General features: G+C 49.0%; 1 protein-coding gene across 2 annotated transcripts in view; it reads right to left on the minus strand.

Annotated features, from left to right (window-relative positions):
- Positions 1-19,381, minus strand: part of stac (SH3 and cysteine rich domain) — a 224,589-nt gene that overhangs the window by 9,839 nt on the left and 195,369 nt on the right. For both annotated transcript variants that reach the window (XM_085993817.1, XM_085993816.1), the window contains exon 10: positions 6,944-7,081. In XM_085993817.1, the coding sequence (XP_085849943.1) occupies positions 6,944-7,081 (138 nt within the window). The remainder of the gene's footprint in view (positions 1-6,943; positions 7,082-19,381) is intronic.

Genomic DNA, 19,381 nt, shown 5'->3' on the forward strand with positions numbered 1-19,381 from the left:
CTGAATATAACTAGGGAAAAAATAGGATATGAAAGAAAACTAGCAAGAAATATAAAAGCAGATTGTAAGAGTTTCTACAAGTATGTAAAAAGGAAAAGAGTAGCCAAAGTAAATGTTGGTCCCTTAGAGGCTGAGACGGGAGAAATTATTATGAGGAATAAGGAAATGGCAGAAATGTTAAACAAATATTTTGTATCTGTCTTCACAGTAGAAGACACAAAAAGCATAGAAAATATGGTGGGGAACCAAGGGTCTGATGAGAGTGAGGAACTTAACGCAATTAATATAAGTAGAGAAAAAGTACTAGAGAAACTAATGGGACTAAAAGCCGACAAATCCCCTGGACCTGAGGGCCCACATCCTGGGGTTCTAAAAGAGGTGGCTGAAGAGGTTTTGATCTTCCAAAATTCCCTAGATTCTGGAGAGGTCCTGGATTAAATTTCTGCCCTTTTATCCCAGAAGAATAATGAGGCAGATCCACTACCCAGTTAATGTGGAATTTGAAAGGACTTGTCCTGTAACGATTAGGAAATGATCCATTAATTACATTACCACAACCACAATGACCTTTTAAGTGAGGCTTCATTTACTGTACAGGTAGACTACCCTTTATCCGGACTTCCGAAAACCGAAACCCTCTAAAAACCGAAGGTTTTTTCGTTCAGCGTAAGTCGTGCGTACGACTTACGCTGAACGAAAAAACCTTCGGTTTTTAGAGGGTTCCGGTTGCGGAAGTTCGGATAAAGGGTAAGTCGTGCGCACGACCCCCCGCCAGCCCCGACCCCGCCAGCCCCGACAACCGCCGACCCCCCCGGCCCCGACAACCGCCGACCCCGCCAGCCGCCAGCCCCGCCAGCCGCCGACCCCCCCGCGGACCCCGCCAGCCCCGACAACCGCCGACCCCGCCAGCCCCGACAATCGCCGACCCCCCCGCGGACCCGCCGGCCCCGACAACCGCTGACCCCGCCAGCCCCGACAACCGCCGACCCCCCCGCGGACCCCGCCAGCCCCGACAACCCCCCCCTCCGCGTACCCCGCCGGCCCCGACTGACTTACGCTGAGCGTCAGCGTAAGTCGTGCGCACGACCCCCCGCCGACCCACCTTCCGAAATCCGAAATTCTCCTTTATCCGAAACTCGGCTGGTCCCGAGGTTTTCGGATAAAGGACAGTCTACCTGTAATAACAACAGAAAATGCTGGAAAAACTCAGCAGGCCAGGCAACATCCGTGGAGAGAGAAATAGAGTCAACGTTTCGGGTCGAAACCCTTCTTCAGAACTGAGAGGAAAGGCAGGAAGTGAAACAAAAGGCAGTTTGGGGGCTGGGAAATGGGGGAGTGGATGAAAGAAGAGACATTGAGAGATACTCAAGGTGAGACGAGATGGTAATAGGACAGGTAAAGAAACAAACAATGGCTCTAGATGAAGTGTGAAATGCGCTGGCAGAGTGAGAGACAGCTGCCATGTGGGAGAGAGAAAAAAGGAAAAGGCACAAACCAAAGGTGTGGATAAAAAATATAAAAATATAATCGGGGCCGAGGTTATGATCTGAAATTGTTGAACTCGATATTGAGTCCGGAAGGCTGTAAAATGCCTAATTGGAAGATGAGGTGCTGTTCCTCGAGTTTACGGTGAGCTTCCGTGGAACAATGCAAGAGGCCAAGGACGGTGAGGTCTGAGTGGGAATGGAACGGTGAATTGAAATGACAGGCGACCGGAAGCTCGGGGTCATCCTTACGGACTGAACGGAGGTGTTCCGCAAAGCGGTCACCCAATCTGCGTTTGGTCTCCCCAATGTAGAGGAGGCCACATCGTGAGCAGTGAATGCAGTATACTAGATTGCAAGAAGTAGGCTTCATTTACTGTTGTTTTATTTACACTCTATAGCTGTGATATGGCTGAATAGGGCTGATTTTCCAAATGCTTGGAGCCTCCCCCACTGGGAGCACATTTTGGGAAATCGCTCCACAGTTTTCTGGACGGAAATGGTTGGAGCTCGCTCGGGATTTCTCGATATGTTGCCTCGGTGGGCGAGACTCCGTGCTGGGAGGATAGGTTTAGACAGTCACCCCCTAAGTGATCATCAGTGTCAATCAATGTGCCTGTTGGGTCGTCATGTACTTGAACCTTGGCGGTGACAGCAGTGTGAACTCTGGTGGGCAAACTACTGTTGATGGAAATGGGTTTCGACTGCAATGCAATTCGTGTGGGAATGATTGCTGAGGATGGGTGACTGCAGGCATTCTTTCCTCTCGGTTATATGGGTTGACATGCACTGCCTGAGGTCAATTTTGACTGCCTTCGCCTAGCGTTAACGGGGCAATAATAGCCTGAAAATGGAGTTGGGAGCCTTATCGCTCCATTAACACCAGATATGTGGCCGGCTCCATTTTGAAAGTAGCTGACCATTGGGTGGCCAAAATGCTCGTCTGTTTCAGGCAACAGACCCCTTTTAATATGGAAATCGGGGTCTTATGACGTAAAGAGGACACCGATTGTCATTTTAGGTCAAAACTGGTTGGCGCCTGTGCAGCTTCTACTTATCCACCAAGAGGCAGAATCCTAGGGGGTGATTTTCTGAATGGGAAGCTTTTGGAGGCGGGACTCCCACTTGTCGGGTTTCAGTCCCGCCTCTATCAGCTTCTGGCCAACCAGCGTGATTTTCCCCTGACTGACCTTGTTAAGCCCGCCCGGCGGGCTCAGCAGGCCAATTAGGGCGAAGCCGGTGGCAGAGCACGTCAACGTATGACATGTCATCTGTCAAGAATTTTTGAAAGAAGAAATGTCATTGTTTGACAGCTCTGTGAAGCTATCGAACACTGACATTCTGTGTAGCTTGATAAGGTCTTGCATCAACCTTCTTTCTTTTACAGAAATGAGATGTTTGTTGCGTATGAGAATGCAACGGACATCTCTCATCTGCAACACGGAGGTGCGAGACTCTCCGCATAGAAACCGACTGAAGCCTGCAGGAAGAAACAAAGGTAAGTACACTTTTAAAAACACTTTGCACGTACCTCAGATACTCACCTCTCCACTCTTGCACCCATCACTTACCTTCACACCACACCTTTGCAACCCCCTCGACCCCCGCAGACCCAGTACTCGCCTCGCCGGCGGGTTTCGGAGCCTTCTGTAAGCACAGAATCCTATTTTCTGCCTGTTAACTACCTGGTAACAGGCAGTTAATAGGCTTTAATCCCTTCCCGCCTCCAAGGAGACGGGACCCGGCGCGGGACGGCTACCCGCCTCCTGGGAACATGGCATGGAGGCGGGTTGGGGATGGGTTTACTACCCGCCCCCAAATTCTGCCATTTTCCCGGCAGTCCCGCCTCCCGCCTCCCCAGGGCTGAGGAAATCGCCCCCCTATTGTTTGTTTCTATTAGTTCCCATGTAGAAGATCCATGGCAGGATTTTTGTGGATTAATTGGAAACAGGAATAGTGTCTTTCGGGTTGAAGGAGGATTCGGAACAAATATAATGTTAAAATCTGCTAAAGGTACAAAATTAGGGGACTTAAAAATAACAGAGCACAACATGACCAAGCATAGAGGGATGTGGATTAAATGGGGGATTGGGCTGACAACAACAACTTGCATTTATATAGCACCTTTAACACAGTAAAACGTCCCAAGGTGCTGCACTAGAGCGGACAGTCTATTGATGGATATTTTTTGCTGTTGGAAGGAGTGGTGGAGCAGTCTATGTAATAGACTGTAGCACGGGATCGCGATGCATCCATTTTACAGGCCTGAAACGGGCGCCTGAGGTTCCAAGATGGCGGACTGCGTGTGGGGTGATCATTCCGTGCCCAAAGTCTGCCGCCTGCCCTGATGGTAAAGGCTCCGCCGTAGACCTTGAGGGGGCGTGCCAATGTTTCGGTGGGCGGGCCGGCCCATTCAATTTTTTGCTCATGCCCGGTTATTTCCAACGTGAAGCTGGTGAGCGGCGCTGCGAGGAACCTACAGACTGCTGCAGACAGCTTAGTGGGAGGAACATTGGTGCTCGCCTGAAACAGGTTTTAAATGTCAGCTGTGGCTCAGTGGGCAGCACACTCGCCTCTGAGTCAGAAGGTTGTGGGTTCACAGTCCCACTCCAGGGACTTGAGCACATAAAGCTAGGCTGACACTCCAGTGCAGTACTGAGGGAGTGCTGCACTGTCGGAGGTGCCATCTTTCAGATGAGAGGTTAAACCGAGGCCCCGTCTGCTCTCTCAGGTGGATGCAAAAGATCCCATGGCACTATTTCGAAGAAGAGCAGGGGAGTTATCCCGGTATCCTGGCCAATATTTATCCCTCAATAAACATCATTAAAAACAGATTATCTGGTCATTATCACATTCCTGTTTGTGGGAGCTTGCTGTGCACGAACTGGCTGCTGCATTTTGCACATTACAACAGTGACTACACTTCAAATAGTACTTCATTGGCTGTAAAGCGCTTTGAGACGTCCGGTGGTCGCGAAAGGCGCTATAGAAATACAAGTCTTTCTTTTTTCTTTTAGCATATGTAAATAGGGCCTAACGTCGGTTTAAGGTCCCTTTGTGAAATTCGATTGCCAATGACCGCTGTGATCAGTAATCTCAGGTGCTCAGCAGCCAAACCTGTATTTTTTAAAGGGACTGCTGGAGGCTGCCACCAGAAAGACAAGTTTTAATTTTTTTTGCTTACCGTATTGTGGAGCCGGAAGGTGCAGGAGTTCCCATCCTGGCTCCAAATTAAATCCGTGGGCCTCTGTTTGCTCCCCTCCGCCCCCCGCCCCCCGCCCCCCCACCCGCCCAGACTCTCCTTACCACCTTGGCTGGAATCCAAGCTGGCCAATAGTGCTGCCCCTCAGGACCGGTGAGCTGTCTCTGGGGCCGTGACTGGTGGCTGCAGCTCACCGGTAAACATAGAAGATAGGAGCAGGAGTAGGCCATTCGACCCCTCGAGCCCGCTCCGCCATTCAATGCGATCATGGCTGATCATCCAAATTCAGTACCCTGTCCCTGCTTTCTCCCCATATCCCTTGATCCCCTTAGCCTTAAGAAATATATCTAACTCCTTCTTGAATATATTTAATGGCCCAGAAATTCGGGTCTCCACGGGTGAGTACGCACAGGGTACTCACCCGTAGGCCCAATGGAAGTGCCGGTTTCCTGCATGCACTGTGCATGCGCGGGAAACCGGCACTTCCATTCCCCTGAAAGCAGGGGTTCAGAGGTCGAACGCGTGCGCGAGAGAGGCTGCGCGTGCACATCGAACTTCGTTTTTTTTTACAGGTTTTCCCAGGAGGGTAAATAGTTAATTCATGTAATTTATAGTTTATTTAAAAAATGTGATTAAAAAAAAAAATTATTTGAAGATTTAGTGATGTTTTGGGGCCCGTAGTATTTCTAAGTTTTGACAGGTCTTCCAGTCAGACTTATGAATGGAGCATTCCCTGCTCCGATTGGTTCCCCATGGCCCACGTGATCCCAGGGGACACATCGAACTAACTGCGCCCCTGGGATGCGCAAGCACTGCGCGCCGGCAGTTGGAGCAGGCCCAGGATTGTAATTCCACGGGGGCCCACAGCTCAACGGCGGGCGCGCAAGGTAAGTGTAGGTCGGGGGCTTACACCCGCGGGAAGCCCCCGACCCGAATTTCTGGACCATTTAATGAATTGGCCTCAACTGTTTTCTGTGGTAGAGAATTCCACAGGTTCACCACTCTCTGGGTGAAGAAATTCCTCCTCATCTCAGTCCTAAATGGCTTACCCCTTATCCTTAGCCTGTGACCCCTGGTTCTGGACTCCCCCGCCATCGGGAACAGCCTTCCTGCATCGAATCTGTCTAGTCCTATTAGAATTTTATAAGTTTCAATGAGATCCCCTCTAGCGAATATAAGCCTAATCGACCCATTCTCTCTTCATACGTCATTCCTACCATCCCAGGTATTAGTTTGGTGAATCTTCGCTGCACTCCCTCCATGGCAAGAACATCTTTCCTCAGATAAGGTGACCTAAACTGCACACAATACTCAAGGTGTGGTCTCACCAAGGCCCTGTACAATTGCAGCAAGACATCCTTGCTCCTGTACTCGAACCCTCTCGCTACGAAGGCCAACATACCATTTGCCTTCTTAACCGCCTGCTGCACCTGCATGCTTACCTTCAGCGACTGGTGCACAAGGACACGCAGGTCTCGTTGCACTTCCCCTTTTCCCAATCTATTGCCGTTCAGATAATAATCTGCCTTCCTGTTTTTGCCACCAAAGTGGATAACCTCACATTAACCACATTATACTGCACCTGCCATGCATCTGCCCAATCGCCCAATGTAATAAACAAATGAGGTCGGCAGACCAGTCTGCCCTGGTCCTGCCAGTGGCCTCTTCAGGAGCATGCGATGCAACCGGATCGCTTCCCGATTCAGGCATGAACCAACTTTTAGGCCAGTGTTTTTTTTGTTTATGTTGGGAGTCTTTCCCAGATCTGTACTATGGAAAAGGGAAAGGACGGTGATTGGATGGAGGCTAGGGAAAACAAAACCATGGAAGGGCAGGCTGGAATTCCTGGGGCTTGCTGGATATCCTAGGTCATGCTCGTGAGGAATTGAAAACTCCCTGGAGCTACTGATTGCAGGAAGCAGTGAAGTGGTTGAGAGGGAAAGAAACCACTGACTGAGTGTGGATGCACTGGGAGACCAGGAGGGGACTGCTACTGTTGAACTTGTAGTGAGTTAGTCACATTTAGGTCTCTCAGTACAGAGGCCCAAGATTATTCCGTCCACTTTGCTGATAGAATAAATTCAGAAATCATTTGCAACGAAACCATGTCACTACCACCTACTCATGAATGCACGCTTCCCTTAAAACGTCGAGCCACAATTTGACGAGAGGATAATTTGGAGATGTTATTATGTGAACTTTATTTCTTTTCCCCATTGTTAAGACAAAACCGAAGGGGCTTTTAGGCGCTAATTACCTGATTTTCTTTCATATTTATCTGTCCTTCTTCTTTGGAGCCTGTGAATGGTTTGGTGCATCTGAAGACTTTCTCTCCCACCAGCACTCTCTGAACAAACGTTGCAGGAAAATATCCAACTCGCTCAGCAATTTTACCCTGGCAAATGGAGAAGAAAAAGAAACAATAAAGGAGGGATCATTTCACGTGAATCCAGGAGAATCAGAACTACAATGTTACAGCCCGGTCTCTGACCCATGCTGATATCTAGCCAGGCTCCTCACTGGCACTACTGTGTCGTGACCTTGCCTCACGAAGACTGGAGGGGGAGGGGGGACGCCATGCTCTGTCCATTCATGTTTTTCATTCAACCCAGACTGAAGGGATTAAAATCTTCCGTGGTTGGCTCTAAGGATAAACTGGGCCCAGGCAGTTTTAACCCAGTGTCTAATGGGCATTGTCCACAGCACAAAGTTGCCTCTACTTTAGCACTAATAGGCACTGTTATAAATCTCAACATCAAGAAGTTACTTATGACATAATGCTGGACGGCCAGCTGGTGGCGCCGTCCAAGGAGTATAAATACTCGGGCGTCGGCCCCAGCTTGCCAGGGACATTTTTTAAGATAAGGAACTAGTGAAGTACAACTAGACCGCCATGTTCTGAAACAAGTTGATTAAAGCCTTGCTTTATACTCAAACCAAGTGCGTAGTGAGTTTTATTACGTCAGGCACTAAACTAGCAGATTGACTTAGAGATGCAACAGGTTGGCTGGTCTGGGAAATGGGAATCTCGTGCTGTAGGTTCTGTTCAGAGGTTGTGCTTGAGAAATATTGCTGGGTAGAGTAGAGGGAGCTTCATTGCATAGCCCCAAAATTGCAAGACTCCATCTGATTGTCCAATGGGAGCACAGGTCAGGTTTGGAGGTCAGTGTACCTATTTCACTGTACTCTGGATTTTCTGGCCATTAAAATTAATTGGGAATGCCTGAATCGGGCACGGTGACCTCTGTGCTTGGTCTTCCAGACAGGCTGGTACATTTGGTTGCTATTTAATAAGGGATTATTCATCATTCCTGTTAGTTACTTTCCTGGCAGCTCTACACAGTTAAAGAAAACACACTGGAGGAAGATTTCCTATCTAGAGTGTAATGAAATCCTAAACATGCTCTTTATCAACTTCCTCCTTTGCTTATTTACTGGTTTACTGACAGGCCCTGGGTTATATCATCTTGGATTTCTCAGTCATTCTCGCAGCATTGGTAACCGGCACACCAACATGTGGAAACAGGGATACTGTATTTCAACACGCTGCCCCATGACACACAGTGCAACCTCCACATGGGAAGTTCATAATCTCTGATACACCGTCACATCCAGGCTTCACATATACCTACACTATCATCTTACTGCAATGAACTTGCTGGGGAGGATATAAATAGGTTTGTTATCACGAGGAGTTTGATTCAGTGAAATTATTGGCGGTTGAGAGACATGTTGAGCGGTTGCCTGTGAGAGTGGTTGCTGGTGCTGTTGCTGTGGCTTAACAGCGCGCAGAGGGAATTTAACACCTCCTTCAATTTTTTTTCAGGTCTTCATTTTAATCCATTAACAAAGTTAAACCCTTAATCCTCTTACTGGTGGTGCTACACCACTGATCAAGCAGCTGATTATTCGGTTCCTCCTTCCCCTTTTCCCTCTGTAAAATCAATAAGGGTCCAGTGCTTTCAACAATAGTCATACTACATTCTGATTATTAGGATTATTTATTAATGATGGCCAAGTATAGCACAGGAGTCGTATTGCAATACCAGCTTGGCTCAGTTAGTAGCATTTGTGCCTCCGAGTCGGAAGATCGTAGGTTCAGCACCCATTTAAGACTGAGATGAGGAGGAATTTCTTCACTCAGAGGGTTGTGAATCTTTGGAATTCTCTGCCCCAGAGGACTGTGGATGCTGAATCATTGGGGCCGATTTTCCTGGAGCCGTCAGGCGGGCTTTCAGGCGTGTGGGGGGGAAAAAAAATCACAAAAATAGGGGCTCGCGACCCCCCCCCACCTGATTCCCCGCCCTGTCCGACTTTCGCCCCGGCGTTTCAATGCGACCCAAATCAGTCCCGCCTGCAGCAGGCGGGATTGGTCTTTAGGCACCCTAATCACCAATAATTGGCATCTATAATGCCATTTTAAGGGGCCCTTGCTATTTTCAGCCTTTTCCCACGCTAAACACGCCTGGTGGGAACACCGCTGATGAACGCTGGCGTGAACAATATCAGCTCGCTTACTTTCAGCTGCAGGTCAATCAGGAAAGAAGAGATTTAATCAGACAGCACTTGTAGGTTGCAGGACCTTGTTGTTTCAGGCTTGGGGCAACTTGTTCAAGGCTTAGGCACAGCTGTGGAAGGTTGGAGCCTCACACACTTCTCCAGTGTGAGCTCCTGTGAAGCACCGCTCGGCACCCTCACTCAGCGCTTCCTCAATGGAGGCATCTACCAGAAGTATGGGAGGCCCTTTTCCCCTTCCCTTCATGCCATTAGAGGATCTCCAGCAGCAGAGGCGTCAGCAGCAGAACCAGGAACAGCAGGATCAGCAGCAGGAGCGTCAGGCTGCTGCTCACTTACCTGAAGCTGCACAGGCCAGAAGGGGCCAGCGCTTGGATGTGGCTTGAGAGCACCTTGCTGCGCATCAGGGGGCCAGTGGGACCTGTTTCTGCACTGGCAGTCCTACTCAGAAGGACTTCCATGAAGATCTGGTTTCTCTGTTCAATAGATGCCCATCGCTCCTCAAGAGATGTCATTCTATTATGAACACTCACCATGTTTTCCATACCCTGGCGACTTATCTCCTCCATGGAGGTTGCCATCCTTTCCGTGGTGCTCTGTTCATGCGCCAATGACTACACAAAGGCTCAGCTCATCTTCGCTATGGACTCCTCCATTCACTCCACACTCACAGCGACCCTGGAGACAAAACCTGCCAGAGACTCCTGCATCTGTGCATGGAGATCCATCACCTCTTCTCTTGCGGATGGACCCAGAGGCAGAGGGTCAACATGCAGCTGAGCTGAGCTGGCAGAGTCCTGCGCCCTCCAACGAGGACTCTACACTGCTGTCCCTGTCTCCACAATCTGCTGATGCTCACTTGTGAGCTGTGATACACCAGGTGACAACACTACTCTATGTCCCGAAGGTCCCCCTGAGGTGTGAGTGTCTGCGCTGGTGCTGGGTGCGCTTACTTCTTCTGACACTGCGCCCTCAGAGGTTGGAGCTTCCTCTGGGGAGTCTGGCTGCACAGCCTCTTCCTCCTCCACAGTGGGGACGGGGGCTCTGGATGGTACGTGGGGGAGTAAAGGAAGGAGCTAGAGATGTAATGCCAAGGTTCTTCTGGTGACTCCCAGCGAGTTGACATCTGCTGACACCTGCATCCATGCAACCTTGGTCTCAGTGGGAGGCCTCTTCCTCCCTGACCTAGGGAAGAGGACCTCCCTGTGGGCCCCAACCTCATCCAATAATGCCTGCAGTGAATTTGAAGGCAGCTCGGGGTCTGGCACTGGCCACAGCTGCTGCAGGCTCCTCTGCCATCCTGTATGGTTCGTTTGGAAGCCTTCAGAGGATGCAGTGCTTGCTGTGGACCTTGAAAGCACCACGAATGATGACATCATACTGTGGGTCTTTCTGACTGGAAATAGTCAATTAGCAAGGGTTCCCACACGCTGGAAATGAATTGGCCAATTGAGGAAAAATTGCATCGATGTGGGAGACCCATTTAGATTCGTGTCGGAACCCGACATTCGGGGAACCCGACAATTCCCCGCAACTGCGGGAAAATCGGCCCCATTGAGTATAATCAAGGCTGAGATAAATAGATTTTTGGACTCTAGGGGAATCAAGGGTTATGGGGATCGGTCGGGAAAGTGGAGTTGAGGTTGAAGATCAGCCATGATCTTATTGAATGGCGGAGCAGGCTCGAGGGGCCGCGTGGCGGAGCAGGCTCAAGGGGCCGTGTGGCGGAGCGGGCTCGAGGGGCCGTGTGGCGGAGCAGGCTCAAGGGGCCGTGTGGCAGAGCAGGCTCGAGGGGCCGTGTGGCGGAGCAGGCTCAAGGGGCCGTGTGGCGGAGCGGGCTTGAGGGGCCGCGTGGTGGAGCGGGCTCGAGGGGCCGCGTGGCGGAGCAGGCTCAAGGGGCCGTGTGGCGGAGCGGGCTCGAGGGGCCGTGTGGCAGAGCAGGCTCGAGGGGCCGTGTGGCGGAGCAGGCTCAAGGGGCCGTGTGGCAGAGCAGGCTCGAGGGGCCGTGTGGCGGAGCAGGCTCGAGGGGCCGTGTGGCGGAGCGGGCTCGAGGGGCCGTGTGGCGGAGCGGGCTCGAGGGGCCGCGTGGCGGAGCGGGCTCGAGGGGCCGTGTGGCGGAGCAGGCTCGAGGGGCCGTGTGGCAGAGCAGGCTCGAGGGGCCGTGTGGCGGAGCAGGCTCGAGGGGCCGTGTGGCGGAGCAGGCTCGAGGGGCCGTGTGGCGGAGCGGGCTCGAGGGGCCGCGTGGCGGAGCGGGCTCGAGGGGCCGCGTGGCGGAGCAGGCTCAAGGGGCCGTGTAGCGGAGCGGGCTCGAGGGGCCGTATGGCCGACTCCTGCTCCTAATTCTTATGTTCTTATGTTCGACCGTCACCAACAAAAATAAATGACCAGGCCACTACCTTATTGCTATTTGTGCGACATTGCTATGTGCAATTGCCAAAGTAACAACAACGACTACACTTCCAAAGTAATTCATTGCACGCCGAGTGCTGTGGGATGTCCCAAGGCACTCTAAGTTATTTTGTCTATTGATTGTGGGGTAGATGTGCAGCCAAGCCGGCTTCAAGATCAGCTGTGCAGTACCAGCTGGAAGGAGAGGGTGAATGAAGTACAATTATTAAATAATAGATTAACTTTTCATTGATCAAAATGAAGAAATCTAGTGCTTAAAAATAGTGAAAGAAATAAATAAGGTACTAATATAACCCGGTAGCGAAGCTAAAGGCCCACCGCTCCTGAGAGTACATTTGTAAATTATTAAGAGCTGTACCAGCACTGGAACATGCTGCTTCGAACCATACAGCCGTATCTATGCCTTTGTGATGTGGCGGGCAGGGGTGGGTTGGATGTGTGACTGTGACTGCTGAGGGGGGACGGGGGGGGGGGGGTGGGGGGGGGGAAGGCATTTTAACCCCCAAAGACGGGCAGGTTAAAAATCTGAACCCTGACCCCAACCCGCCCACATCCAGTTTTAACGGAGGCGGAGCGAAGCGGGCGGCCAACCAACCCGCTCGCAGGAGGCGGGCTGGCAATTTAAATATCATAATGAGGCTGGGAGCCTCACATTGAACCACCATTTTAAATTTAACCCTTTCCGGCCGGTCGGGTTTCGTCGGCCTGTTGAAAATTCAACTGTCACTTCATATTTGCTTTTCTTTATGTTAAAAATCGTTGCGTTATAGTATATGAAATGCTTGAAATTAACCAAAATGCATATGGTAGCATAGTGGTTATGTTACTGGACTAGTAATTCAGAGAAAATTAGCTTCAAATCGCAGCATAGCAGTTTGAAAATTTGAATTCAATTTGAAAAAAAGTCAATAAATCTGGAAATAAAAAACTGGCATCAGTAACAGTGACCATGAAGTTGTTGGATTGTTGGAATAGCCCACTGGTTCACTAATGTCCTTTAGGGAAGGGAACCTGCCGTCCTCACTGGATCTGGGCCTATATGTGACTCCAGTCCCACACAAATATGGATGACTCTTAACTACCCTCTGAAGTGGCATCGAATCAGGACACGGTAAAAGCGCACCCAGACCAGTCGACCCTGCAGAGTCCTCCTCACCAACAGCTGGAGACTTGCACCGAAATCGGGAGAGCTGTCACACAGATTAGTTAAGCAACAGCCAGACATGGTCCTACTCACAGATTCGTACCTTTCAGCCAAAGTCCTAGACTCCTCCATCATCATCTGTGGCACGACAGGCCCACCAGAGGTGGGGGCATAGGAACATAGGAACAGGAGGAGGCCATTCAGCCCCTCGAGCCTGTTCCACCATTCAATGAGGTCATGGCTGACCTGTACCTTAACTCCATATATCTGCCTTGGCTCCATATCCCTTGGCTAGCAAAAATCTATCGATCTCAGATTTAAAATTATTAATTGAGCTATTTGTAGGAGAGAGTTCCACACGTCCACCACCCCTTGTGTGAAGAAGTGTTTCCTAACTTCTCTCCTGAATGGCCTGGCTCTGAGTTTAAGGTTATGTCCCCTTATCCTAGATTCCTCCAACAGCGGAAAAGGTTTCTCTCCCTCGACTCCATCAAATCCTTTCAAAATCCTAAAAACCTCAATTAAATCATCCCTTAACCTTCTACATTCCAAGGAATACAAGCCTAGTTTATGTAATCTCTCCACGTAATCTAACCCTTGGAGCCCGGGTAACATTCTAGTGAATCTATACTGCACTCCCTCTAAGGCCAATACATCCTTCCTAAGGTGTGGTGCCCAGAACGGCTCCCAGTGCTCCAGGTGTGGTCTAACCAGGGTTTTGTACAGCTACAACAAATCTTCCCTTTTATATTCCAGCCCTCTAATTATAAAGGCTAACATTCTATTAGTCTTTTTGATTACTTTTTAGTACCTGATATTTTTGTACATTTTAGTGATCTGTGTACATGAACTCCTAACTCTCTTTAATGTCCACTGTTTCTAGCTTTTCATCATTTTAAAGAATATTCGGATTGATCCTTTTTGGGGGCCAAAATGGATGAACTCACATTTACCTGTGTTTGAAATCCATCTGCCACAGTTTGCCCACTCACTTAATCTATCAATGTCTCTTTGTAATTTTATGCTCCCATCTACACTACTTACTATGCCAACAATCTTTGTGCCATTGGCAAACTTAGATATATGGCTCTCTCTTGCATTATCAAAGTGGTATTCAGTGGGTGCGGGGGGGGGGGGTGGCGGGGGGTGGATATGGCCCTCGCAGTTCTCAGCGGTGACTCCGGACCATGTGAAGTCTCATAGTTTCAGGTCAAACATGGGTAAGGAAACCTCCTGCTGATTACCACCTACTGCCCTCCCTCAGCTGATGAATCAGTACTCCTCCATGTTGAACACCACTTGGAAGAAGCACTGAGGATAGTAAGGGTACAGAATGTACTCTGGGTGTGAGATTTCATTGTCCATCACCAAGCGTGGCTCGGTAGTACCACTACTGACCGAGCTGGCTGATCCCTTAAGGACAATAGCTGCCAGACTGGACCTACAGCAGGTTGTGAAAGAACCAGCACGAGGTAATAACCGACTTGACCTCGTCCTCACCAATCAACCCGTCTACGCATCTGTCCATGACAGCATTGGTAGGAGTGACCACTGCACAGTCCTTGTGGAGACCAAATCCCATCTCACACTGAGGACACCTTCTGTCGTGTTGTGTGGCACTACCACCGTGCTAAATGAGACAGATTAATAACAGATCTAGCAGCTCAAAACTGGGCAACTATGAGGTGCTGTGGGGGCATCGGCAGCAGCAGAACTGTTTACCACCACAATCTGTAATCTCATGGCTCGGTATATCCCTCATCACCTCGAGGTCCCCATCATCACAGGTGCCAGTCTTCAGCCAATTCGATTCACTCCACGTGACATCAAGAAATGGCTGAGTGCACTGGACACAGCAAAGGCTATGGGCCCCGACAACACAAGACTTGTGCTCCAGAACTAGCTGTGACCCGAGCTAAGCTGTTCCAGTACAGCTACAACACTGGCATCTACCTGACAATGTGGAAAGCTGCCCAGATATGTCCTGTCCACAAAAAAGCAGGCCAATTACTGTCCAATCAGCCTACTCTCAATCATCAGCAAAGTGATGGAAGGAGTCGTTAACAGTGCATCCCATTCTTGACACGTGCCTTGTAGGTGGTGTAGAGGCTTCTGATGCACAGACTACAAGAGCTAGTTGCTCTTGATCATTAAAAATAACAGAAAATGCTGGAAAAACTCAGCAGGCCAGGCAACATCCGTGGAGAGAGAAATAGCGTCAACGTTTCAGGTCGAAACCCTTTGTCAAGACTGAAGAAGCACAGGAAATGAAACAGATTAAAAGGCCAGTTTGAGGGTTGGGAGAGAACAAAAGAGAAGTGAAGAGACATTAAGAGGTATTCAAAACCAGACGAGATGGTGATAGGACTAGTGGAGACAAAAGATGGCTCTAGATTAGGTGTGAAATGCGCTGGCAGAATGGGAGACAGCTGCCATGTGGGAGAGAGAAAAAAGGGGGAAGGGCCAAAACAAAGGTGTGGATAAAAAATATAAGTAAAAATGTAATAGGGGCCGAGGTTATGATCTGAAATTGTTAAACTCGATATTGAGTCTGGAAGGCTGTAACGTGCCTAATCGGAAGTGCTCTTGATCTTTGCCAGGTAAGTGTGCCGGGGACTGCGGATATGATTGGTGGAATAATGCTGGGTGCGAGCAGTCTGGTTCTGGTGCTTGCTGATCTCCCAGGCATGGCTCCTTTCATCGAGCACCATTTCCACAAAGTAATATCACAATTGAGGGGCGAGATTTTCAAGTTGTCACCTGGGCATGAAACCTTGTGCTGCGGATTGGCCTGTTTCTATAACAAGTAGCCAATCCACAAGGGCAGTTTTACACCCCGGGGCAGCCAGTTGAGAATCTACCCCAGGGTTTGTTCAAAACAATCCCCACCATTAATTTTATGTTGTCTTGCCAACCAGCATGGGACTTTGTAGTACGCAGCTCGATAGCTTGTTCCCTGAACTGCAGTGAAAGTTTACATTCAAGGAGCCCCTTTGGATTTACACTCTCCTTACACAATTTTCCCTTTCTGCTGAACTCTTCTGCTTTAATTACATGCATACAGTTTTGCAGGGATTATTTTATGCATGAATAAAAAATTAAGGAGCAATTAAAATGATGAAATTATGCCTTGTAAAGAAAGAACTTGCATTTCTTTAGCGCCTTTCACGACTTCAGGACGTCCCAAAGCGCTTTACAGCCAATGAAATACTTTTGAAATATAGTCACTGTTATAATGTAGGAAGCGTGGCAACCAATTTGTGCACAGCAAGCTCCCACAGACAGCAATGAGATCATGACCAGATAATCTGTTTTACTCATGTTGGTTGAGGGATATATATTAGCCCCAGGACACCAGGAGAACTCTTTGAATAATGTCATGGGATCTTTTACATCCATCTAAGAGGGCAGGTGGGGCCCCGGTTTAACATCTCATCCAAAAGACGGCATCTCTGGCAGTGCAGCACAGGTGAGGTACTGCAAGGAGGTGTCAGCCTAGATTATTGTGCTGAAACCTCTGGAATGGGACTATGAACCCACGACCTTCTGATTCAGAGGCAAAAGTGCGAACGCTGCGCCAAAGCTGACAATGTACAGTGCTGAGGGAGTGCTGCACTGTCAGAGATGCCACCTTTCAGATGAGACGTTAAAGCCGAGGCCCCGTCTGCCCTCTTGTGTGGGCAATAAAGATCCCATCCCACTATTCGAAGAAGAGAAGAGGAGTTCTCCCGATGTCCTGGCCAACATTTATCCCTCAACCAACTCCTAAAAATCAGATGACCTGTTCATTTCTCTCACTGGTGTTTATGGGATCTTGCTGTGCACAAATTGGCTGCTGCATTTCCTTAATTACAGGAAACTCTTTGGTATCCGGCACCGACAGGACCGGCGTGTTGCTGGTTGATTAAAAATTCCGGATAACGGAGAGGGTTATCTACCGAGGCTATTTTTAACAAACAAAAATAAAAAAAATCAAGAAATGTGCAGTATAATTGGGTACTCACCTACAGAATGTTGTGTTAAATGGACTCGGACTCAGCAACATTTCCGGTTATTGAAGTGTTCGGATCGGAAGAGACTTCCAACAGCGCCAAGAAGCCGAGTAGTGGAAGTTTGGAGAACTACCCCCACTGACTAACTCGGCCACCGCGGGAGACTCGGACTCGGACTCGGCAACATTTCCGGTTATTGAGGTGTTCGGATCAGAAGAGACTTCCGACAGCGCCAAGAATCCGAGTAGTGGAAGTTTGGAGAACTACCCCCGCTAACTAACTCGGCCACCGCGGGAGACTCGGACTCGGACTCGGCAACATTTCCGGTTATTGAGGTGTTCGGATCAGAAGAGACTTCCGACAGCGCCAAGAATCCGAGTAGTGGAAGTTTGGAGAACTACCCCCGCTGACTAACTCGGCCACCGCCGGAGACTCGGACTCGGCAACATTTCCGGTTATTGAGGTGTTGTTTTCGGAGTATAAGTTTTGCCGGTTATTAGGGAATTCCGGATATTTAGGTGCCGTTTAAACGAGAGTTTCCTGTACAACAGTGACTACATTTTTTTAAAAAGGTACTTTATTGGCTGTTAGGTGTTTGGGGACATCCTGAGGTTTCTGAAAGGCACTATCGAAATGCAAGATTTTCTTTCGGTCAGCTATGCCCTCTGACCTCCCCAGTCACCCTTTCCTGCTTCTCTTTTTTTCTTCAAGACGTCTGCCGATACAAAATGAGAGTCCTGCTGGCCCCCTCTGCCGCACCAGCTTTTATTGTTAGTTATCCGTGAACTGTACGCAGGAAGTCCAAGGCTGCTGAAAGTTGCACAGGGTGCCCTGAACTGACCTTTAGCAAGTCCTCAACAGGCTAAACACAACTTACTCTCAGACTGTGATCACTACGCTGGTTGCATGGGTAGAGTATAAGAATGATAATGGCCCGGATTTTCCGATCCCTACGGGTGGGTACGCGCTGTGTACTCACCCACAGGGACACCGGAAATGCCGGTTTCAGGCATGTCAAGAATCCTCTTGACAGATCCTCCGCCTGCCCTGGAGAAGGGCCTCTGCGGGGGGGGAGTTCCGCTTTCTGCACAACCTCCGCCCGCTGAAAACCCTTAGAAATCTAACGCCCGGTAAAGGCCTGCGTAAGGCCTGCTTTTACCAGCATAAGAGTTTAAAATATTTTTTTTCCCCACTCATTTATAATTTAAAAATACTTTAAAAAAAGATAAGTTTATTTTTAGCCCTGTAAAAAACTAAATTACCTTTTTCAAAAAATTCATTTTTGTTTAAAATATTTAATTTATTGATGTAATTTTAACTCATTTTAAAAATGTGATTAAAAAAATAATTTATTTAATGTTTTACTGTGTTTTTGGGGTGACCTCCATTCATATATTTGACAGGTCTATCTGTCAAAAGTATGAAGGGAGGTTCCCTTCTCCCATTGGCTCCCCATGGCCCACGTGATCCCAGGGAGGTTTGCGAACCGCCTGCACCCCTGGGATACGTGGGCCCTGCGCATTTCGACTGTGGAGAGGCCCAGGAGAAGAAGTATACGGACCTCGGGAGCCCTCGGGTAAGTTCGTAGATTTTTTTTCCCGATAGGAGGCCTCCGCACGCAGGAAGTCTCCTATCAGAAATTAATGGCCAATAAATGGACAAAGGCTCCATTAGACCCAATCCACAACAACACCCAATTTGCGTGTGACATAAATATATTCATCGGAGGAATGTCTAGATTAAGTATTTGTGCAAAAGCATCTTCCTCTGTAAGTCTCCTTCTGAACCAGACCATCTGTCGTCTTATTTTTTGAAAAATGTGCAGAATGAACCAGCTGTCAGTCCTTTCTTGCTGGAGAGGTTTTGGCCATGAATCTCATGCTGCTTCTGCTACTGTGAGGTCTGTCTAACGCATCACTCCCCAGCAGGGAGAACAACAACAGCAGATATTTATATAGCACCTTTAACGTAGTAAAACGTCCCAAAGCGCTTCACAGGAGTATTTTAAGACAAAAAATTTGACACCGATCCACATAAGGATAAATTAGGGCAGGTGACCAAAAGCTTGGTTGAAGAGGTAGGTTTTAAGGAGTGTCTTAAAGGAGGAAAGAGAGGTAGCGAAGCGGAGAGGTTTAGGCAGGGAATTCCAGAGCTTAAGGCCGAGGCAACAGAAGGCACGGCCACCAATGGTTGAGCGAATGTTGAAATCCAGGCGCTGCTTAACCGGGAGCCAATGTAGGTCAGCGAGCACAGAAGCTGGAACTGGCACCTTGATGGGGAAGTGTGCCAGTATTAACCGGAATGGAGGGGGTGGGGAGAGTGCTAACGCTAATTGAAAGGGAGGAGAAGGGGAGTGTCAGCCTGAACTGGGGAGAGAATAGTGCCAAATAACAACAGAAAATGCTGGAAAAACTCAGCAGGCCAGGCAACATCCGTGGAGAGAAATTAGAGTCGACGTTTCGGGTCGAAACCCTTTTTCAAAACTGGAAAGGAAATGAAATAGATCGAAAGGCAGGGCTGGGAGAGAACAAAAGAAGTGAAGAGACATTAAGAGGTATTCAAAACCAGACGAGATGGTGATAGGACTAGTGGAGACAAAAGACGGCTCTAGATTAGGTGTGAAATGTTCAGGCAG

Source organism: Somniosus microcephalus, chromosome 7 (genome assembly GCF_052327205.1).
Source record: "Somniosus microcephalus isolate GS21.2 chromosome 7, FLI_Smic_1.0, whole genome shotgun sequence".
NCBI classification, from domain to species: Eukaryota; Metazoa; Chordata; class Chondrichthyes; order Squaliformes; family Somniosidae; genus Somniosus; species Somniosus microcephalus.